Genomic DNA, 25,635 nt, shown 5'->3' with positions numbered 1-25,635 from the left:
GAGCTACCCCAAGCACAACTTACAAACTATCCTCACAGTTTTAGTTCTGCTAGTACCTCATCTCCTACCTTCCAAGTTGTGTTTGAATAGCTCAGTTGGTACAGCACTTGCCTGCAAAAGACAAAGGTCTCAAGCTTGAGTCTCAGTCCAGCACACAGTTTTAATCTGCCTGCGAGTTTCATATCAGCATACACTCCACTGCAGAGTGAAAATTTCACTCTGTTGTCGTCATAGAGGTAGTGTATTCCTCAACTCGTTCTACATTTGTGAAGGCTACCCTTCATGGTTACGTAAACAACATTATGTTAAAACAAAAATCTTAAATGACAGTGTATTAGAATTCATCAGTAGGTCCCCTTCCCCAACCTACCTTAATTTTGATTAGTAGGTCCCATTTTCTCACTGTCACAAAGGGAAATAGTCATACTCATGCAGAATCATTTATACGTCAGCTGCCCTAGAACTATTGTATTTCACCTGAACAACTATCTGTCACACTGGCATACAAGCTGGCATACGAGCTAACTGCAAGGTTGAGGATTTCTTTATACAAATTTGCACCTTCTCACAAACTGAATACAGACGACTCGTGGCACCAAGTACTTACCAGACAGGAAAATCAATGTTCGTGTCCTCATTAACTGACCATAACTAGCTAAGCTCATCTGGGTAGTTGACCAGGGTAAAAAGAAAAGCAGGGGAGGGGGGTGGGGGGGAACTAACGATAGAAATCCCAGATGAAAGAACTTACTACTGTGAAAAAATGCAGGGGAGGAAAGAATATTAATGAAACATTGTTCTATTTTCCAACCGACTGACTTCTTATTGTACATATGTAATATCCAACATCTCTACAAATGATAACTCTCCTGAAAGTTAATGCACCTTGCTTATCCTTTCTCCCTTTGTCTTTTTGATCTTTATTAGAGCCACTTCCTTACTATTTTACCACCTTTCATTCATTACAGCACAAAAAAATCGGTTTTTCTTACAGGGAACCAATGAAATAAAACCTAAACAGTGCATTACATAAATGTATTTCCAAGGCAACAGCAAACACTTGATTACACTTATACATCTCCATTTAATCACATTTTGTTACATCTCCACTTAATCAAGAAACACACATCCTTAACATAATGGCAAAACTTCCAACATTGTTCTTATAATAGCAGATGCATTAATAAATAATGAAAGCTCCACCATCATACCTAAGACGCTTTAATTTCCATCTCCTCAAAGTGAAACAAAAGCTTAATGTTTATAATGTATATATAATATATATATGTGTATAAGCTGTAGCACAGTTTAAGTAAATATTTCTTCACATCCCACATTTTTAAGAAACTACACTCTTTACATAAAGGCTACTTTGCATCGAGGCATGTGGACAATATCAAAAAGTTTCAATACTGTCTAAATAGGTTCACCTAAACTACAGACTATGTCAATAAAAAAATTTCCACCAAAATACTATGACTCCAGTTTCACAACGAGGTGTAGCGGGCCCTCATGGTACATGAATAAGTAGCACATGTCTCCAAACATGCACCAGAAAACCTACTCAACATTCCACCAGTACACAGCCAGCTCCAACTCCAATTCACCCCAACTTATGACACATGCAACCTGCACATTCAAGGCTATATTTATCTTGGTCTCAATTAATACTAAAATTAGATTGCACTTTGGTTTCTAAAGTATTATAAAAAACAATACCTGCTTTTGGGAAACATGCTCCTCAATTCCAATATATCCAAAACTAGTATCTATTTACTATTGATTTATAGTCTCCTCAAATGTCAAAGTTCAGAGGAATTAAATTTGTTCAGTTACATACAATTTACACATTAAATGCAAATTAGATTTATAATTTTGAATAATGTGCAGATACTGTCATCATCAGAAAAGAATATGAGTCTCAGATATCATTGGGAACAAATGACAACTGCGCAATAATACTGCACAGATATGCTGTTGACATATGAACACACAGGTGAATTCATTATGTAAGAATAAGTATTGACATTTTTATCCTCTAGAATGCACATAATGTCAGAGAAATGTGATGAAACTCATTACAGGATCTCTTATCTATATATATTGCAAGTATAAAAACTACAAAACTGTATCAGGAAACACAATCACAACAGCTTCGCCATGGAAATGGAAGCAATGTGAGAACAGAAACAGTAAATTACAAAACAGTATTACAAAAAGAAATGAACTACTCTGAAGTACTGACACTATAAAACCAACCTAAAAATGCCACCTAAACTAATACTTTTTATGAGGAAAATAGATTTACAATTCTGTTGGTAAGTACCATTGTTAGGTATTACATCACTAATTGACAGTGACAAAATTAATACAAATCAAGTATAATACAAACTGAAGAGTTGTGGAAGGCAATTTTCCTGACCTGAACAACATATTTTCCGACCAGTGTTGTAAGCAATTTGCATCATGGAAGATAAAATTAGAATGCAGTAGTGGTACGGTCCTCCAAAACAACCTGGAAAACCACTACAAGAGACTTCAGTGTGCAGGGTGAAAATATAAACAATAGGGACACAGGAGCATGGTCTATATGACAGGAATATAAAAGGAGTGTACCAGATTTTTTTTTTCCCAGCAGAAAGGTTAGGATAATGTCAGGACAGGGCAAGGCAACTAACAGCACCAACAGCTGGTTTTTCTCGGCAATCACACACAGTCTGCAAAAGTGGTATTCAGTCCTTCCAGTCTTTCTTTATTTCAAAACTCCACTCCCACTTCAAATGCTCATGCTTATCATCATCAGTAAAAAGCGAGTGTACAATATAGCTTCCACGTGCCACCATCCCAGATGGCGCATCTTCAGGTGGTGTCGTGTATGACTGCACTTCAGTCTTCGGGGGATAGCTGCCTACCATATGTGTCATCTTGTCCACTGTAACACAGAAATTTTTAACATTTTCAGTTACTGGCAAAAATGAACAGGAGTTTCACCAACAAACAAACTTATTTTATACCTGTATTCATATGCAATGCTTCAAAGTAAGTTCACTTCTACTTTCTGTTTAGCACCACCAAGAACAACCACTGCATATCAGGCCAACCGAAAGAATTTTTATCAAAAGCACACAATTTTTACATACGTTAATTTTTAACTATCTGAGCTAACTTTCCCAGTCTTTTAAACATCTTACAAGGCAACTGTAGTTGTTAATGCTTCATTTGGTGTTCTTGTAAGTAACCTATGAGAATTCCCTCTTTTGAACAGAATACAATTTTCTTCCAATGTTTTAGCAGTTCAGGTGTGAGAATGACTTCATTTTAATGACTATGTCTTTCTGAATTATGAAAGTAATTTGGCAAAGTGGTGCACAATTCACAGCCAGAGAACGAAAATGCAAAGTGCAGTCAAATGAAGAGCATTATTGCTCATAAAGGTACTGATTGTACGCAGTAAAGTTGAAAAATGGAAGACTATAGAGGTAACTGCAGCATTTATGTAACTCTTGGGTTTGGGAAGCAAATTAAAGTTTTATAAAATTTTGCCACTGATTTATCTACAAGTTAAACAGATTAACTTTGTGCAACTGAAGATGGTAATAGGCTGGAAAAACTATTGTAGAGAAATGTGTGTGGAAACATGATTGAAACAAAGTGATAAATATGGTGGCAAATGTGTTGCGGAATTCAACAAAGTGACTTTTGAAAGAAAAGAAAAGAGACATGGGAGAGCAGATAAAGTGAAAAGAATGGACATATTCAGGGGAATAGAAGAACACAAGTTGTTCCAAAGTGCAGGAAGAAGGTGTTACTAAGTGTCAAAAGAATATATCCTTCTGGATTCAAAGACCTCAGATTGGTGCACATACAGATAGCATTTAAGGCACTTTATTGTCTATATAAGATCGCTGCACGGGACTAGACAGTGCACCGACATTATAGATAGCTGTCTGACTTTCCATAATTGCTTCCACATTATTATTATTATTAGCAGCTTCCCACAATTCCTCGTGGCAAGTGTTACTATCACATAATTCAAGTTCATAATGTGGACAGCCCTTTGTAAAGTTTTACCATACATTATACTATTTACTCTCCCGGACTATTTATTTAATGGCATAACATCATACGCAGACAGTGTTTATTCCCACACTTTGAATTTTTTTCTGAGTTGTTATAACATTAATAGTATGAGCTGTAAGAGAGAAGTACTTTAGCATTGTAGCACTTTACATGTTTGTGCACACAGAGAATTCGGCCAACTAACTTAACAGAGACTGCAAAAATGTTTGCTTACAGAGGGTGTTCAAAGTGGAATGGTCAATATTCAGGCATAGGAAAGGCATGATCATTAAAAAAATCTAGTAAACAATGGATTTAAAAAGGGTACCTAAAGAGATAGCCTATTAAGAAGAATAAGAATGAATTCTGAGGGGACTCCAGGGAGCAGAGGAAGCAAACTCTATCCTCTGCCTCCCAGTACATAGGCTGCTGAGGGAAGATGGGAAGTGCAGGGGAACAAGCCGCACTGTTACACAGTGCTGGCACCACACTTGGTTTCACATACAATAAGTGCTCCAAACAGTGCTGGCAGTGCCACCTACTGGCTGCTGCTGTAACAGCTGTTGACTGCTGGATATGGTGCATCTACAGAAGTAAAAACTGAGATGGGCATGATAAAAGCTTACAGGAGTCATGAAATATAAATTTATAGTTTCCTGTTGAACAATGGTAGTTGTTGCTATTAATTCTGCATCACTCCTCATATAAAATTCAAAATCTGCAGTAGTGGGACTTCCACTGTGGTAACAAACAGTCAGTTTTACTGCGCCCAAATCATATGTTGTTGATCTCACACTCTTTAAGTAGGTCTACATGCTTGAACTAGAGCAAACAGGGCCTGCCCCCTCATGCTCTCATTACAGGCACTATACCCCTTTTGCAGCCACTGCAACATTCTTACTTTTGGTATATCATACAGTGTGGGTTTCTTATCCGGCTCTCTGTTATGATATGGAATGTTCTGTATCACAATGATTGACTTAAGAGGAAGATTTGGGAGAAACATATTTGTAAACCACATTTCAAATTTTCCACAATTAATCTGACCATGGGAGTCACCTTTTGTGGATTTAGTCCAGAATTTTAGTTTGACCTTCTTAAAAAACCCTTCCTTGATACAACACTTTCTGGAGGAGGTTCCCCATCCCATAATGCCTACATCATCATTCTGCTAACATTTACCAACAGTCATATTACTGTCTATCCAAGCTTGACCAGACAGAACATTTCTGTGGCTGTTTCATTTCTAAAATGAAATGCGACTGCCAATCAATAATATCTCCATGCTGTAGCAGTACAGACCTCTCATTCTACACTTTTTCCACGTGAATCTCACAGACAACAAAATATTCTGCAAAGATGGACTACCCTGATGTCCATTCAATATTTTCCTTGAGTACTGGTCAAAATTTCTGCAGGCTGGGAGTAGTCTACTGCACCAAGTAGATGTCTTTGATTATCTGAAGAAGCCCTTGTAAAAGTTATCCAACATAATTTTGGCGTAACTGAAAGAATAAAGAAGTCCAAAAGCAGGACTGCATTCTACGCAGGATGTATAGTTGCTAATAATGAGGAGAGGTCCCCAGGGGAAGGACAGAGTTCTTTAAACTGCCTGTACAGTCGTGTAGGTTACGGTCCCAGATATCACACTATGCAGCCATGAATAAATAAATGAAGACAGTAATTTCTACTAAGATGTAAAAAACTAACATATGGAAGGACTCAAGTCAACTACTTTCAGCTTACTAAGCCAGTGTCTTAACCATAACACAACATGGAGGTTTCTAAAAAAAATGGATTTTGTTATTACGACTTTAGCCACCTACTGGCAAACAAATTCACACACACACACACACACACACACACACACACACACAAATGAACACTTTAAAATAATTCAGACAAAGGGGAATGCAGGTCCAAAGCATCACCTAACAGAAAAACTTTGAATTTCTCTCTTTTTGCCAGGAGTTTCTGGTTATTTCCCGGGATTATCCATACAAAATTTGCAAATTCTTCTCAGAGATCTGAAGCTTGTCCTTAAGTATGTCACTGTTCATCCTATAGGCTGAGATAGGGGTTGGAGCAGTTCCTTTTGCTCTCCAGTTCAGTGACAATTATTTTTCTTGATTCACTCCATAATGTACTATCCATTGCCCTTCTCTGAGGAGTGGAAGCACTATCTGGCACTGCCTGCGATGGGCCAGGAAGCACACTATAACTCATTACGAGACATCTGGGACACCCTGCATAACTGAGCACCACTGTAATTTTTGGGCTGAATGCTATCAATGAAAATTTAGTACAATTATTTCCCCAATTTTCAGCAATTAGATTTCACTATTTTCTTACACTACTTTCACTGTTTTGCAGGCATTTAAAGTTGGCAATCCATTAGCTCCAAGTGGACTGTCATGAGAACCTTTGGTGGGTGACAAAATGATTTGGGTTTTAACAATTTTGCACACAAGTTTCTTCTAATACAATTTCTTTACATCTAATTCCTCATTTTTCTTTAGAGAACAATTAGATCGGTGACTTGTATCAGCGCTTTTGAAGTTGAAAAGCAAGCATGTCAAACTGTCAGTCATTTGTTTATCATAGCTATTTCAAATAAGTGTTGCAACTGGAAAGCCCACCAAATGTAAAATCTGTTCAACAATATTACTTTTAGTGTGGAGATCTCTAATCTCTTGACATTCATTGTGAAACTCATGAAATGAAATGAACATGTTTTGCACAAGTGGTGGACAGAGTAATCAGGACAATAATATTTGGCTGTCCTGTATTTATCAACAAAGTGATTCATCAAATAGACAAAAATAATTGTGCACACAATTATTTTGCTATGAACTGTCAGACGACCTTAACCTGATTTAGCTCAATGTTTTACAAGAGATCACAAATGGAAATTCTGGGCACCAAAAATTCTGTGTTCATTTGAGTCAAAAACTCCATTCTCAGCAGCACAAACTTCAGCAGAGGACTGCTTCTCTGGACATTTTATTAGAACATATGAGGTGGCCTATAATGCAATTTTGTGCATTAATGGGCAATGGATTTCATGTGCAAACAAGACAAAAAGGCGTCCAAATTTGTGGGATCTACTGCCTCACCAAAAAGGCACACCAAGTTATGATTGGTTGGATTAAAAGAGGGGGGGGGGGGGGGGGGGGGAAGGGACCAAACTACAAGGTCATCAGTCCCTTGTTCTGAATAAAACAATGCCACTAGTATAAGAATAAAATAAATGAGTGACAACTCAAAACGGAATGAAAGGAAAAATCACAAGAACGAAGGGCAACAAGCATGTAAATGGACAAAAGGAGACAAGAAAACCACAGAAACGCAAGAAACGGGATGAAGACATTAAAACAATTAGTCAGATTACCATGGCTGGCTGAGCACGAGAATAAAAAAGGAGCAGCCAGCCACTCTGCAACGCATTTAAACCTCCACCCTAGAAGCACTAGGGCAGAGGACACAGAGGGACAAAGGACATGCACTAGAACTTGGATCAAATGATAAAACCCACCCTCATGAATAAAATGTAAAACTAAATTAGTAGATGAGGCGTTGTCAGATAAAATTAGCGGCAATGAGTCCAGAAACCCAACATTTCGTTGCTGGGCAGTCAAAGTGCGACACTGCACCAGAATATGGGCCACTGACAACTGTGGGTTACCCAAGTGTGATCAATGCGGAGCTGGCAGAGGACAACTGATTCCCTGTGAGAAGCCTGCATAGAAGTCTTCCACACATTCGTAGTCTCCTTAATGACACACAGTTTGTTGTGTGTACTGTTATGCCATTCCGTCTCCCAGAGCCAAAAAACCCTACAGCATAAATCAGAACGCAGGTCAGATTCAAAGATGCCCATCTCCAGAAGCAGTTTCCGCATAGCCTGTTTAGCCAGCCTGTCGGCAACTTCGTTGCCTGGGATGCTGACGTGTCCTGGGGTCCACACAAACACCACTGAACAAAGTGACCGGTCGAGGGCATAGATGGACTCCTGGATGCATGGCGAGGATGGCGAGGGTAGCACTGGTGGATAGCTTATAGGCTGCTCAAGGAATCAGTACACAGAAGACAGATTCCCTGGGGCATGAACAGATATACTGAAGTGCACGAGAGATGGCCACCAACTCTGCAGTGAATACACTGCAGCCATCAAGAAAGGAATGATGTTCAAAATGGCCTCTGTGGACCTAGGTGAAGCCAACATGATCATCAGCCATTGAGCCGTCTGTGTAAACCACTTCAGAGCCCCGGAACAAATCAAGAATCTAGAGGAAGTGACAGCAGAGAGTGACAGGAGTTACTGAGTCCTTGGGGTCATGCGAAAGGTCCAGACGAATCTGCGGCCTAGGTGTACACCATGGAGATGTATACGGACGGACCTGGATGGGAGGTGGTAAAGGGGAGGATTCCAGTTCAGACAGAAGGGAATGCACACAAACCGCAATCGTTAGCCCTGACCTGGGCCACCGATGTGGGAGATGAACTGCTGCTGGTGGAAAAAGGAGAGGGTAATTCGGATACTTAGGAGAACTATGAATGTGTGCAACGTAACTGGCGACCACTTGTGCATGCCTAACCAGTAATGGAGGGACTCCGGCCTCCACAGGACACTGATCACCAGACTCGTTCTAAAAGCTCCTGTCGCTAGGCAAATGCCACAGTGGTGCACTGGGTCGAGTACAAGCAACGCTGAGGGCACCGCAGAATTGTAAACCAGACACCCATAGTCAAGGCACGATTGAACAAGGGCTTTGTGGAGCTGCAGCAGAGTAGAGTAATTTGCACCCCAGTTGGTGTTGCTCAGGCAGCGGAGGGCATTGAGGTGCCCCCAGCACTTCTGCTTAAGCTGAAGAAGGTGAGGCAGCCAAGTCAATCGGGCATCGAAAACCATTCCTAAGAATTGATGTCTCCACTACAGTGAGTGGATCATCATGAAGGTAAAGTTCGGGTTCTGGATGAATGGTACAATGCCGACAGAAGTGCATGACACACAACTTAGCAGCTGAAAATTGGAAGCTGTGGGCGAGAGCCCATGACTGCACCTTGTGGATGGCTCCCTGTAGGCACTGCTCAGCAACACCGGTATAGATGGAGCAGTACAAAATGTAGAAGTCGTCAGCATACAGACAGGGTGAGATGGAAGGCCCTACAGCTGCTGCTAGACCATTAATGGCCACTAAAAATAGTGATACACTCATTCTCCTGGATATGGGGAACTATGGGAGGCACTAACTTGGACACGGGAAGTACGGAGCGACAGGAAATTCTGGATAAAAATCTGAAGTGGGCCTCAGAGACCCCACCCATATAATGTGGCAAGGATACTATGTCGCCAGGTGGTGTCATACGCTTTGCATAGATTAAAAGAGATGGCAACAAGGTATTGGCGTCTGGAAAAGTATGTTCGGATGGCAGACTCTAGGGACACAAGATTATCAGTGGTAGAGTGCCCCTGGCAGAAGCCGTCCTGACATGGAGCCAGTAAGCGTGACTCCAGGACCCAACACCACCGCCGACACACTATACGTTCCAGCAGCTTACAAACAACGTTGGTGAGGCTGATGGGCCAATAGCTATTCACATCAAGCGGGTTTTTACCGGGTTTGAGCACTGGAATGATGGTGCTCTCCCGCCATTGTGATGGAAAGACGCCATCACACCAGATCTGGTTGAAGATGTTTCATCACCTGACTGTGGATCCGATCTGGCCCAGGAGCTGTGTCAGGCCAATGTGCAAGTGCGCTGAGGACCTCTCGCTCTGTAGATGGAGTGTTACAGGGTTCACTGTGGCGTGTAGTGAATGAGAGGTCTTTCCTTTCCATCTGCCGTTTGAGGGAGCGAAAGGCTAGGGGGGAGGGGGGGGGGAGTTCCCCGACACAGCGGCTCAAGCATAGTGCCCAACAATCGCGTTTGCGTTGGTTCACAGCACACCATTGATGGTAACACCAGGGACACCTGTCGAGGTCTGGTACCCAAAAAGACGTCTGATATTCGTCCGGACTTGGGAAGGCGACATATGGCACCCAATTGTCAACACGTACCTCTCCCAACACTCCTGTTTCCGTCATTTTATAAGCTGGCGTACACGGGCGGGGAGCCGCTTAAAGGCTATCAGATGCTTTAGGGAAGTGTGCCGCTTATGTTGCTGTAGAGCTTGCTGATGCTCTGTAATTGCCTCAGCGACTTCCGGCGACCACCAAGGGACTGCCTTTCACCGGGGGCACTCTAAAGAGTGAGGGATCATGTTTTCTCCCACAGATACAATTGTTGTAGTCAGCTCCTCAACCATCACATCGATATTACCGTGTGGGGGAGATTCAATGGTGACAGCCTTGCTTAAAGCCCATCCGGGCACGCGTCCATGGGCCTGATGCTGGGGCAGTGACAGGAAGATGGAGAAGTGGTCACTACCATACAGGTCGCCATGTGCTCTCCAGTGGATAGATTGGAGAAGTCCTGGGCCGCAAATTGATAAATCAATGGCGGTGTAACTACCTCGAGCCACACAGGAATGTGTGGCAGCTCCAGTATTTAAGAGGCAGAGGTCGAACTGAGAAATAAAGTTTCGACATCTCTGCCTCGGCCAGTAAGCACGGTGTCACCCCACAAGGCGTTATGGCGTTAAAATCTTCCAAAAGTAGAAAGGTACAGGGAGATGATCAATCAGTGTAGCTAATACATTCGGAGGAAAATATACATTGCAGACAGTTATTTCCTGTGTCATTTCCTGTGCTGTTCCTTGGCTGGAAGGACTTCACTGAAACAGTCTCCAGGACTGAGGATGAGCGTGAAGCCCTACGACCAGCTGCTTTTGGGCTCTTCAGCCACTGGCAGGTGTCATCTTTCCCACTAGCAGAAACCTGGGAAGGGAGTGACCCAAGGGAACCCTTCCTAGCGAGAGTAGCCGAAGAAGTCTTACGCTTCTCTGGTTCAGAAATGGGGACTGTAATCCCCAATGGTTGAGGGGCGGAGTTTGGGGGGGGTTGCTCCTGAAGTAGGTGGTGCACGAGCAATAGGGAGAGAAGAGCCCCCAACCATCAAGGGGGCAAGTGTAGTCTCCTGGTTCTGAGACGTGACAGGAATGCAAGGAACTGATGGGGCAACAACTCTAAGGCCAAGATGAAGGCACCGGTGGCAACCTGGTTATACCTCGGATCCCGATAGACGCAACGGACGAAATGAACACCTCGCCACTCTAAATTGGCGCGCAGCTCATTGCCAGACTGCAAAATAAGGTCCCTGTGGAATATAATACCCTGGATCATATTTAAACTCTTATGAGGTGTGATAGTAACAGAAATATCCCAACTTGCCGCAAGTAAGTAATGCCCGTGACTGGGCAGAGGATGCTGTTTTTATCAAAACTGACCCACAGCGCATTTTGGACAAGCCCTCCACTTCCCCGAACTTGTCCTCCAAATGCTCCACAAAAAAGACTGAGGCTTCACGGACATGAAAGATTCTCCATCAACTCTCGTACATACGAGGTACCGGGACGAATAAGCTTCACTGCCATCCTTAGCCTCGCGTTCCTCCCATGGTGTGGCCAGGGAGGGGAATGACTTGGGGTCATATTTCTTAGCATTGAAGTTAGACTATGCCCGCTTAGAGACTCCTGGTGGCGGACCAACAGCAAGAGATGACGTACTACGCTTCATGGAGTGTCATCCGCTCTGATGCCACCTACTCCAACCAGAAGGCCTCTCCACGGGTGCCACCCAACCACAGCAAAGGCCACCTGACAGGATGGCCATTGCCGGGAGTAACGATGCCCGAGGGTGATGGGCATCTACTCCTTGGCATACATGGGGAGTTAATGGCGCAGGCATCATCAGCAAAGCGATCCCCGTGTAGTCAGGCAGCTACAACCAACAGGGTACATGGCGGCCCCACCACAACGGACTGGTTAAAGTGCTGGATATGAGGTGCAAAGAAGTCCATCATCGTTGGCACAGAAAGTGACACTACATAGTGCTTGGTGGAAAAGGTGTCATCGCCCAAGAGATGGAGAATGGGCGGGACTGCAATGCGACGACAAGAAAGTGGGCTAAAGATCTCAATGCATGATGGACACGATGCACCATGTAAAGCGCCCTTGTCCAATTGGCTCGCTCTTCGGGAAAATTTTGAGAAATGGAGGTCAAACCTGACAGGGGACCATCACAAAGGCCAAAACATGAGAGACTAAAAGCAGTCGCCTCTTACGACAGGCAGGAATACCTCGGGCCTATTCTAATCCCCGGGCTCCCAGGGAGGCACCAAATTGTGAGCCAGAAATGTTATAATTATTATTTTTTTAAAATTTCGAATGAGTTATTTATTGATTTTATGGTATTAGGAATGACAATTCTATCTGCTAAGTGACATTCACAAAACTAAGCACCGAGCGAGGTGGCGCAGTGGTTAGCACACTGGACTCGCATTTGGGAGGACGACGGTTCAATCCCGTCTCCGGCCATCCTGATTTAGGTTTTCCGTGATTTCCCTAAATCGTTTCAGGCAAATGCCGGGATGGTTCCTTTGAAAGGGCACGGCCGATTTCCTTCCCCATCCTTCCCTAACCCGAGCTTGCGCTCCGTCTCTAATTACCTCGTTGTCGACGGGACGTTAAACACCACTAACCTAACAAAACTAAGGCAATTCGTACAAAATATGTGTCAGTCTCTTTTAGTACTAGTGACTTCTTCTTTGAAAGACAATCCTCAACCAGCCAATGTGCATTAAACAATAAGTTTTTAGTCAGTTCAAATGAGAAATTATTTAGCATCTCGTAAAGCCTGCACTGGGCTACATAAGATTTTCACCCTACATGCACATGAAGAAGCGGCTTGGCTCTAACCAATGACTATCAAAAAACTGCAAGAAGGTGTCACATGCAGGCTATAATTTCAGGTGCCAGAATTTTATACACATGGAATTTGTCAATTACTGAAAATAAGATAAATGTTAGGACAAAATTTCACTTGTTGAGGTGCGGAAGGTAGTTTCCGTAGCGTGGACGACTAACATTGAGAATGGCAGTAGCATTAAGTTGGTAGTCAGTCAGTTGCTGGTCTTCCCCTAAATCTCACCCTGAACACATATCTACAAAATCTGTTTCATGCACAGTTAAGAGTTTCCATTTGACAATTTGTCATAAAGTAGATAAAAGTATAGCAGTTGCAGGACAAAACACTCAGACGCAAATTTGTAAATCCCATTGCAAATCAAGTACTTACATTCATTGCTAACAGTGTCAACATTATTATAACCTGGATCACCGAAATTTCAGCATCATTTATTTTCAAAGATACACTTATAAGTTTTTACGTTTTCTTGACATAACAGATACCATCATCTGCATATTTCACTCTATGCCTAATTCACCAGTGAACAGTAGTCATGGAAAGTTTGTATCCTTTCCACACAATTCATCGTTTAACAACCTTCAAATTAATGGTAAACATACATATTCACACAGAATAACTGCAGTTAATCCCAACAATGCTTTTCCGTTTTCCAAACACACAGAAATTAATTATTTATTATTATTATTATTAACTATTTCAAAACAACTTCCTCACCAGGGCTATGAAATGCTTTTGAAATTAAGTCCCTGACCATTCACACTATTTTCACCATACCTCAAAAATAGATCTTAACACCACAAAATCCTCATTAAACCTCACAAAACAAGGAATGGCAGCATGTAACTCATGACACACATCTGAGAGGAACAGCAGCATGAATTCCTGCCCAGCCACCCTTATTTCTACACAATGCCATTCCTCTAAGCTACAGTCAAATGTGTATCCTTATTTAAGATTTCTCAACTGTCCTCTATAACACTAACGGGAAAGGATTTGTAATCTTGACTATCACTAGATGTTATGCCCATCCTGTAACAACTTTGATCCTGTGGTCCTTGTACCATTCCTTTTAACATTCAAAGAAATAGATTTTTTGGGTCCTTTTGAAAACCTGAAGGATGTCCAAATTGAAATAGACCACATCTGTCATCTTCTTGAATGTACGAAAAGTGTGTTCTATATTCAAATAATTTCCATTTGGATAACTTATTTTAGCACAATTTTGTAAATATTAGAATACAATTGAGAAAACATACACTGTTACTTCATCATATTAAAACAGCTGAAATATGTTTCAGCAGTCGGTAATTACCTGGCACTATGATGATAGCTCCTAGATTTAAAAATATGCCATGCACTATTCAAATGCGTATTGGAAGTACAGTAACTGACTTAAATCACTTCACAAGGGACAAAAATTATGAACAGAAGCAATTCACTGAGGGGGTATATTACAAGGATTAACATTTGTGCAAGAAATTGTAACCCAATGTGCTTAAATTTATGTAGTGTCAAAGCAGAATGTGCCAAATTGTTGGTGTATCAGATACACTACTCATTACTCACTACATTCATGTAAAGAAGCACAAAAACAGTACTTACCTACAGCAGCTGTAGTTCCAATGATAGCAAAAATACATAAAAATGAATTTTCAGTCATTAGTTAAGAAAATGGCTGATAGCATGCTGGTCTCAAACTGCTTGTGCTGCTCCTTATTTTGAAAATTGATATTTTAAAGGCAAACACATGAACAAAATGGTTAGGTGTAAGAGCGGATCTATCAGGATAGAAAATCAGTTTATGCACAACAGTATTCCTTTACCTCAGAATGCCACATCATTCCATATATATTACACTATAACATTTTTAACTCAACAAAAATAAGTTTTGATCCATTTGTCAAAAGTATGATGATGAATGAAGTCTTGATATATCAAGTTTCATACTGAAACTATGCCCGAATGGAAACAACATACTGCTTCAGGGAATAGATGCTACCTTCTGTAATTTAATGAATATGATGATCACTACACATGGAAAAGTAGAGTGGTATGTCAAAGTCAACAGTAGAGGAGAAACATTCTCACGACTACAGGCATAAATGTGCTTCACACACAAAAAATAATAAAAAAAAAAAAACAACTCTCAGATGAAGTGTCACAGAAGATGTGCAAATGCACTTTGTGTACACCATAATAAACTGGTGTGTGTAAAAACTGCAATATCACAGGTGTTGATGTCCTATGGTGACCAATTATCTCTTTCTAGTTGTGACAAGCAAAACTAAGCAAAATAAAGTCTTTCTCCAAAGATAGTCACCATAATCTGTCAGAGAGCACACTCATGAAGCGTCTTAACCACACTAACGGTGGATGGTAGGCACGGCTCATAATTAAAGGAAAGGCTGAGGCAGAGCTGCTCCTAAACAATATATTAGAATAAATTTCTGAATAATATATTACAGATATTAAATAATCAGAATGCATTTTGCATATTTACCACTCAGATTTAAATAATAATGCTGGTCAATGTTTTCAGAACTTTTGACATGTAATATCAAGTGATATTTTCCGAACAGGAAGTAGCGAGTCTTAAGGCTGCACCTCGAAATGCCACTTAGCTCTAGGCGGCAGACATTTGCGGAGTAAGGCTTCCTCTTAGTACAGCTCTTATTGGTGCCATGAAGGCTCTGGTGTTTCAGCCTAATGTTGTCCTACCAATCTGCACAAAATTTTCATGTGCAGCACTTACATCAACAGGGAACAAACAGAGCTGCTGGAAGTTAACTATCAAGTCCCTGTCTCTGTATATCTATTATGCTTTGATGTTTCATTAAGCTAACGTTTAGTATTACTGTTTTGATACTGTTTTAAGAGTTTTTTTGTTTCCGCCATTGACTTATGTCCATCGTTTAAATAAGTTTGCAAATGTCTTACCAGAGTGGACTAGAGTATGGTAATATATGTAGAGTGTACATTAATGTAAGTACCACCACCTAGATGGAGTTTCACGAATGATTAGAGAAAAAAAATGTGCAAAGTATGTCCTGTTACTTTAGTTTCCTTATTTGCTGAGTGCAGGTAATGCTCTTTATTAGCAAGTTTCTTTTGTGGGTGTATTATTCATCAGCAAGTTAATTTCTTGTGAATCACAGCAGCATACCATGAGATTGAAAACAATACAAATTGAGTGTGGAATTTATCAGGTAAAATTATGGAACATGCAGCTAGGACGAAAGCGAAGGAACTTAGTGCACCCAGACCACATGTAAACAAATCCAGAACAAAAACATTTTTAATCCAGGCAAGGGGACACATGCTATTTTAACAGAGCAATGTACAATGCAGCTGAGTGGTTGTGTGTGCTATATCGCTTAAAACGAATATTTTTGTATTACACAAGTATAAATATGACAAATACACAGTGTAATTTACCATGGAGGTTGCTTGGGTTGCGTATGTCAGCCAATCACAGCACAAGATCAGTGACGTCATGAAAACATCACAGTTTGACATAAAACGCCACAGTTTGAGCACACATAACATTAAATGTCTCAAGTTTACAAAAGAAAATAACAGACACATTAAACATGCAGCAAGGCTAACATACACCACATTAAACATCTCTCCAAAACTCATCTTTTGGTATGATTTGTTGGGGGAAACTTGCAGGAAATGTGAATTGGGGGATAAATAAACTACCTATAGATTTTATCTTTGAGTTATCTTTTCGTATTACTTAGCAGTGAATTATAAAACGGAAAGAAGGTGCAGTTTGTAAACATTTAGCAGAACTGTGATATTGCAGACCCTCCCCCCCCCCCCCAAAAAAAAAAATCTTGGCTGTGGTGACAGACTGACCTGTGGCGAGGTCTAGGTCAGTTCCTGTCCATAAATGTCTCAGCCTTCCCCCTATGGAAACCAAGAACTGTACATCGTACTGGGCAATGATCTCCTTTAACACATTGACTGCCATGTGAGTTAAATATAACTCACAGGAAGTATTCTCTTCGGGCCACGTGAAGTAAATACAACTCACAGACATTTTTCCAATTAAAGCTCTGTGGTGCAGTTGTAACTCACAGGAGCATGCCGTGACTCTGTGTTATAGTAGGTTATGGTGCCAGTAACAAATCATGTTCGTGGTCTACGGTTCTCAAGAGTAATTATTGACATTTGAATTCATGAGTAACTCACATGGCTCAGTCGTATTGAACTTTTCTTTTTATTATTTAGTTCGACGTATTACTTACACAGTAGATTGCAAATCACATACAGTTTTATTAAAATTCCTCAACTCTAATTGCAACAATGAAACTGAAAAATTTGGGTCGTTCCACTTTGTTTCTCTAACACCTGCATGCACTGTGCTTTATGAAAAACCACTCTACGCTAAAATATGAGTCACAATTCTTACATTTCCATGCAGTTTGCATTTCTTGACAACTTGTCCTCGTCCAAATTCATTCTTCATTTTCTCGTAGCACACTGTACACCTACATCTGGCTGCTCCCATGTCCACAAGGGCACAATCTGCAGGTAATGCGGTGGCTTTGGTGAGAGATGTCGGCATCTTCTGTATGGAGTAGTCTCAAAGTCACTTCCTCTGAATTCTGATTGAGATCTTCTTCTTGTTGATGTGTTGGTAAATCACATGAGTAATTTACCAGTGCTGATCCTGTCAGCAATTCAATTGCAAGCTTCCTGTACCATTTCATACCCCGCCTTAGACAATGCGAGTATGACTTCATTTGGTCAGAAAGAGCTATAAAAGACTGGCTGATTATAGTTAATTATCATTGTTGGTTTTTTCTTTGTGCCCTTCCTGGTTTGAACTTTTGTTGCTTCTTCTCCATGAACAGTACTCAGCATCAGAACATCCCTCTTACCTTTCCACGTCAGTACTGCTACACCTGTGGTGCTTTCCTTTGCTTTGTGTTCCCCCTTCTTCAGTTTTGCCTGTACAACATCTTGAAGATTCAGTTTTCTGTTTAAGAAAACCAACTAAATGTGTTGACTGTTCAAGAAGCTGGTGTGCTAGATGAACACTTGTGTAAAAATTGCCTGTCTATAACATTCTGCCCTCATTTTGTAATCCACTCATAAGGCTCACAACAGAATTGGCAAAAGGAACACCAGGATTCACATTCTTACCACAAAATAAATCTTCATATTACACGTGTAGCCACCCTTTAGACAAAGTTTGAACAATTTAATTACAAATTTATGGCACTTATTCTTTATATACTGAATGAAACTTCCTCAAAATGGCACAAGTGTTTCGTCAATGCAAACTTCTTTCTGCGGAACAATTGCACTTTGAAATCTCTGCAGAAATTTATCAATAAGAGGTTGAATTTTGAATAAGCGGTTTCCCGGTGGGCACTGGTTGTTATTGGAAAAATGCCACATACATAAAAGCAGTTCAAAACGCTTGCGTGACATAACATTTTTTACATTGTTGTGATAGAGCATGTTTCTTGACCAATAATTTTGAATCCTCAGTTTTACATTTAGTAACAGCCATAACAAAAATCCTAAAAATTGTTCTATTTCAGTTTTGCTGACATCAGTCCACTTTTTCAGTCGTGAATTAACAGTTACTGAATGACTTTCTAAGACTTGTTTTGTGTAAAAATTAGTTTGTTGAGTCACATAGTCTAAAATTTCAACAGTCACAAAATATCTGAAGAAATTGTATGGTGTCTTGCCTTTGAGAGTTCGTGCAACAGAAGCATTGACACCAGAACTGGAATGACTAAATGTAAAGTTTTTTTTCATATTTTTGCCCCGTAACTGGCCCCCAGACAATCTGATTAGAATTTGTTCTAAATGTGTCACCTTCATCTTCAGAACTTTCTGATATTACACTTAGGCCCTATTTCAATTGAACCTGAATCAACTGCAGTAGTTATGGCACTAACACGGTTCGAGGTGCTTTGTTGCCTGCTTTTTACAGCTCGTTCTTTGACTGAATGTGGACATAAAACTCTTCCTCCTACCTTCACTGATGTGATTCCATCATCAGAACTTCCAGTTTCACTTCTGGTCTCCTCTCGTAAAAATTCGTCTGAGCTATCACCAAATAAAGACACAGAATCTTCTTCACTTATGTCCATAACTTCATCAAAATGCTGTTGTACATGCCTTTCTTCATCTTCATAACTTCTACGAGACATTTTCTTCTGCCACAATATTGCTTTGTTACGGAGCAAACAACACTGAATAAAGACTGTAGCAACAATGCAAGAAAGCAATAATGGAACTGTACACAAACAATGCTGTGAAATGAAAAACTAACAGGAGTACAAACCTAAAATTATTAGTGACACAGTAAATGACACACCTGGTACCTTTACTCTGGGACCATGTGAATTGTATGTAACTCAAACAAAAAATTTAAAAAAGGTACTAAAATGTCATATTTCCACTTTATTTGCACTTAAAAAGTTTGCTCGGAGCAAACTAAAGCAGGATATTGAGAAAAAGTAAATCGCCCCAAGGGGTCAGTAACCCAACTATACCATGGCAGTCAAAGTATTAAAAAACTGTGTATCCACCTGAATGATAAATAACTAGATCAGTACAAATTAATTCGTAAGTAGCAGAAACAAACATCAAAAAATTCAAATTCCCAGTCCTCTGTAATTCTACGTTTAATAAAATTAAGCTTGTGAAATTACACCTTGATGCTTTATGCTCAAGCAAAAACAGCTGACATCAAAACAGCAAATGGAATTTTCTGAAAAATAACCAATTTACTTGATACAATTTCAGATTGCACTGTCTTTTCACACAGTTACACATGTGTAAATGAAAGACTCTTGGCTGACAGGTAACTGGAGTTTTCATTGTATTCTTGTCCAAGTACGCAGTGTGGGTTATGTTTCTGTTAACAGTTTATTACATACCGTCTTCAAATAAAGTCAACCTCTACAACTGTAAGGATGATTGCAAGAAAGAACACCCATGTCTGTCAATGCTTATTATTATTACATTAAAAATGTGTGTTTTATTCACAAATGTAACAGGCTATTTTTAAGAGCACAAACTTAAATGTTACAAGGAGACTATCAGCATAACTAATGTATCACCTCCATTATGATTGCTTAGACTGCTTCACCTCATTCAGGAGGTGTGTACACCAAGTGGCCTTCTCACTGAATCTAGGACTTCAGCATGTCACCAGCCATGACTGCCCAATGCCACTGACCTCATGACTTAAATTAGGAATGCTAGCCTCATTACTTCCTTTCTGCCTGTTTAATGGCATCAACATCTTGTTTATTCTGATTTTTTCCCCATAATCTGTGAACTTTGCTTGTCATGCTAGTGCAATCAAAATTTGATGAACTCATAGCTTATTCCAGATATGGCTATTGGTATTTGATTCTTCCTTGATGGTTGTGCAGAACACAATGCTGACTTTTCCTGTAGTTCTTAATATGGTTTACAAATCTCTTCACATTAGTGTCAACCTGCTTAGCTGAGTGGTAACATGCTTGCCTCCCACACAGCGGGCCTGAGTTGGAGATTTTCTCTGTTCATGGACTGGGTGTTGTGTTATCATTTCATCCTCATCACCAGCACGAGTCACCCAATGTGGCGTCAACTGAAATAAGACTTGCACTCTGTGGCAGAACTTCCATGGATGGGGCCTCTTGGCCAGCAATACCAGAAGCTCATTTCATTTTTTTCACATTACTGTACTACTTCTGTATTATCGATAAAAACATTAAGGAAACTGAGTAACAATTACAGTAAACATAGAGCTACACTTAAAAGCAAGTTTCTAAAATTTGAAACTGCTAACCGTATTTCACTCTCACAAATTGTTTAGAGGCGAGCATTAACAGGAATTTTCATGAAGTATAAGATCTTTAAATAATGTACTTCATGTATACATGATTTTTTTACTTCCAGTTAAATGTGAAGTTTATACACAAGTACAGAACATGGCACTTTTTAGAATGATAATTCAGCCATTGCAGTAACAGATTTGAAAGTTAATACACAGCACAACCCAACTTTAATGTAATTTTAACAAAGATTATCAACAGAACTGTGCATTAGCCTCATAAGTCTAGAATACTAAAATAGTAACCTATTCAAGCTGGTGATAATTAAGCAGTGTCACTCACAAATAATGTTAGAGTGAGACTGAGTAAGATTATTGTATCCTGAATCAGCACACGAATTCTGCTAAAGTTTAAGTTATGTGAGAGACCATTATTTACTGGTGGTTTCTTTCCATACATTACAAATGTGAACAGATTGTAAAAGATAATACATAACTCAACTAATGCAACTAACAATGTGAAACACATGCTGTAACAATGTGGTTTCTCTTGCTTGTGATATGTAGTGCCAACCTTCAATTTTGAAGTGACAAATTTAAATATTTTCAAGTAATTCTGAAAATGACCTGTTTACTACAAATGCACATTTGAGGAAAATGTTGACTTCACTGTAATACACATTCCTACACAAATTCTCTTTCATCTATTTTCTATACACTTCAGAAATTCCTGTACAAATACACAGTGCAACCAGTTGCCATTAATCAAAGAAAGTGAATTAGAAAATTTTCACAGAAAAAACTAGTAAGGATCAAGAAAAATGTGCACGAGAATATGTGAGAAGATAATGTGATAATTGCCAAGTTTCATACCGTTTTAAGGTAGCGAAGAGCATACACATGATTAACCAACATGGGAACAGGCAATAACTGTCACGAAAAACATGAGCATAAAACTATAAATATATCCCACAATTCATGCATGTGACACTATATGATCCTGTAATAGGGAGGGCAAGTATCCAGAAAAATGATGTTACACAATTTGAAGGATACAAACACATCAAAGCACCTTTATCATTAATTAAAATTAATATCAACATCTGAAGGGTGATCTTGTCGTATTAGTGCCATTCAGCACGGAAACCCAAAAGGATTTCAGTAAAATACTTGAGTTAACTGAATAGTAATGAATGCAAAATATCTTCTGCATTTTCTTATAAAAAATAGGCATTTAAATAAATGTCAAAACATTGATATTCAGACGATTAGCTGCGACACCCAAAAAAATCTCTGAAGATTTGTTAATTTAGAAAGTAGTTCTATTTCTCCAATATGAATCACTTTTCATTATTTAGCAAAAAATTTACAGAAACTGGATACATCCACACCATTGCATCATTCCTGAAAATAGGTGCAGTATTTTAGGCATTTTAGTCATCAAATATAAGAAGAGGCCTTGAAAGTTATGTTCTGTAGCCAATATGTTCTGTAGCCAACATGTTCTGTAGCCAACACAGGCCTGAGAATCACACTAAGCCACATGAAGTCAAAGGTCATCAAATTCTTAAGGACTGCATAAGCAAACAAAAACTCTAAAACTCTGAGGTAAACTAAGTTATCAGGGAATAAGATATGAGAAAACTACTTACCAAAAAACATGTTCAGAAGATTTATTTTCTTCAAAATATGAATTTAAAATTTAATTTCCATTAAAAAAAAAATCAGGATTTCAAAGTACCTTTCAAAATTACACATTCACAGCTGCTGTCCTATAAGCTGTTCAATGCCACATGCATGAGATAAAGAGTTTGAAACAGAATGCATTGTCAACCAGCAGCATGCAGCTCAGTGACTTAACTGTGCTTTATTCACTAAAAATACACTTTTTTAATGATAATCAGAAGACAAGAAAAGTGTATCTATAAAAGATCCACACACCCATAAAAAATACTTGTCAGTCACAAAATTAAATCTCAAAGGGTACGCTCACTGGCTGTTGACAAAACACTAGCTTTCACTTCCAATACGTATCACTGATATTAATCTCTTGGCATCAAACTGTTACGCACACAATACTTATGGACCTACTGCACAGACAGGAAATATATTCAGATAATTTCCACCTTTGACAATTTTCAGCACCTTCCCTCTCCACAAAGAGTTCATTAATATAAAAACGAATATTAACACATGGATTTATTTCACCACTAAATCGTTTAAATTACCATAAAATTTAAATTTACTATGAACACAAAGAATTTGAGTATAAAACGTGACGGTATGTCCATGCCATACTTGTTTCCAAAATGATATGTTAAAAATTAATAGCAATCCCTACATCATTTTAACTGACTTACCAGGCACACCAAGTCTGTATGTTTTCTGAACATATTTCAGCCCATGTACAATTTCTCTCTGTACAATAAACTCTATACGTATTCTGTATGATACACCCTCTTTGATCACAAAGACCTGCAATGATTAAAAGATTAGGTTTATTTACTTTAATTACAGAACAGTGACATTATGTGATACAAGTGATATGATACCTGTTTTTTTAGCTGTGTGAGATCTCCAGTTAAATCAAGTTCAACATCTGGCCTGTCAGTTACACACAGAACAAGCTTTTTCACGATTACTTTTCTAGGGTCATCCGGATCTGTAAGGAATCAAAGTATATCAGTTAACTTCAATGGGAAAAATAATATGCAAATTCTCATGCGAATAACTAGTTAGTAACCTACCAACAATAATTTTGCCTTCCTTCGCTTCTCCCAAAAGCGCTTCCTTATATTTCCTGAGACTTTCATCCTCTTTATCTGCTTCCAAGAGTTCTTCTATTGTCTTCTCTGGGGGAGGTTTATAATTTGTATCAATCTCATCTTCAGGTGTATTTATATGAAGATCTTCAATTCCTTCTGCTGCCGTATCGGCCATATTCAGCTAAACACTGCAAATAAATGACTCTCAGATTTTCAGTAAAATTTCTGTGCGACTTCTGAACAGAAAACTCTCGCTTGGAATCCTTTGCAACTATAAACATCAAATCTATGAGACCCTGTCAAATGACTTTCTGATATTACTCATGGGTACTTCAGAGACATAACCGTGAATGGAAACACTTCAGTTGAATCGACCGGTCACTATACAAGATCGTACGTCCTGCTACCAAACTGTGATGGAAAAATTGCGATATACACAATTAAAACTATTTCTCTGTTTTATACATACCTCAATAACCTAACAGTACCAAATCAACAAACGAAAACTGGAAACCACCAAACTGACTCCACCTAGTTACAAAGCAATTCGCGTGAAAGATGATACATCCAATGGATCTGGCATTTGTACAAAGGTGACTACTCTGACGCCCGCACCTTCAATCAAGAACGCCAGACCCCACGATAACGGCGCAAAACCCAGTAGCACCAGCAATTTCACCACTAACAATTTCGAATGTAGAATAAGAATAATGAGTTGATCAACCGAAATTTAGACGATCACTGAGGTTTTCTGCATAAAAGCATATTACACCAGACCCCCTGATTTGCAGGAGGCCTTGATTTTCGCATGAAATAAAAATAAACGTAGACCAGATTTGAAAAAGCATTAAGTACAGGTATAGAAACCAAACTATACAACAGTTTACCACGAAATCTGAGAGCACGCATAATTATTTGAGAATTCAGTAAGGTACCTCCTAAATCATTACTATTTCTTCTGTATAGACTTCCTGAAATTATTTCGATTTCGGTACACGCCATCCAGTCAGTAGCATATTTCGTAAGTTGTGTACCTGATGAATAAAAATACATTTATGGAGGTAAACACAAAGCTCATAATAGATAGTAACAGATCATAATTATTAACACACAGTACTATGGTTTTAAACACAGGTATATTTGATATGATTTGCTTCCGTTTTTATTTAGTTCTGTCAAATTACTATCTGTACAAAGATTGTACTTAATGTAGGACAAGTCAATGAATACAATATTACGCGGACAAAAAAAGGAGGAAAAAAAACAATTCTGTAGAAAGGATAAATACAATTCACTGTATACTCTATTACATTCAAGGTTGCAAGAAAAACAACAGAACTGCAGAAAACATTCATACAAAGAAGTACAATATTACATACAATAGCATACAAATTAACTCATTTATAATATAATGATTCTTTACAGACGAATGGAAAAACTGGTAGAAGCGGACCTCGAGGAAGATCAGTTTGGATTCCGTAGAAATGTTGGAACACGTGAGGCAATACTAACCTTACGACTTATCTTAGAAGAAAGATTAAGAAAAGGCAAACCTACGTTTCTAGCATTTGTAGACTTAGAGAAAGCTTTTGACAACGTTAACTGGAATACTCTCTTTCAAATTCTGAAGGTGGCAGGGGTAAAATACAGGGAGCGAAAGGCTATTTACAATTTGTACAGAAACCAGATGGCAGTTATAAGAGTCGAGGGGCATGAAAGGGAAGCAGTGGTTGGGAAAGGAGTGAGACAGGGTTGTAGCCTCTCCCCGATGTTATTCAATCTGTATATTGAGCAAGCAGTAAAGGAAACAAAAGAAAAATTCGGAGTAGGTATTAAAATTCGTGGAGAAGAAGTAAAAACTTTGAGGTTCGCCGATGACATTGTAATTCTGTCAGAGACAGCAAAGGACTTGGAAGAGCAGTTGAACGGAATGGACAGTGTCTTGAAAGGAGGATATAAGATGAACATCAACAAAAGCAAAACGAGGATAATGGAATGTAGTCAAATTAAATCGGGTGATGCTGAGGGGATTAGATTAGGAAATGAGACACTTAAAGTAGTAAAGGAGTTTTGCTATTTAGGGAGTGAAATAACTGATGATGGTCGAAGTAGAGAGGATATAAAATGTAGACTGGCAATGGCA

The 25,635-nt window shown here is 39.3% G+C and overlaps 1 protein-coding gene across 1 annotated transcript; it reads right to left on the bottom strand.

The window, feature by feature from the left end:
• Positions 1 to 1,016: 1,016 nt before the first annotated feature.
• Positions 1,017 to 24,082, bottom strand: LOC126236193 (rho GDP-dissociation inhibitor 1). Its single transcript, XM_049945296.1, has 5 exons — positions 23,962 to 24,082; positions 23,475 to 23,680; positions 23,280 to 23,389; positions 23,088 to 23,202; positions 1,017 to 2,932 (listed from the first exon to the last, which is right to left on the bottom strand). Exons 2-5 carry the CDS (start codon positions 23,665 to 23,667, stop codon positions 2,733 to 2,735), a joined length of 618 nt encoding a protein of 205 aa, XP_049801253.1. The 5' UTR covers positions 23,668 to 23,680; positions 23,962 to 24,082; the 3' UTR covers positions 1,017 to 2,732.
• Between the last annotated feature and the right edge of the window lie 1,553 nt (positions 24,083 to 25,635).

The sequence above is a fragment of the Schistocerca nitens genome, chromosome 2 (assembly GCF_023898315.1).
Source record: "Schistocerca nitens isolate TAMUIC-IGC-003100 chromosome 2, iqSchNite1.1, whole genome shotgun sequence".
NCBI lineage: Eukaryota > Metazoa > Arthropoda > Insecta > Orthoptera > Acrididae > Schistocerca > Schistocerca nitens.
The sequence above is the reverse complement of the archived record's forward strand: the minus strand, read 5'-3'. Positions and strand labels throughout refer to the sequence as shown.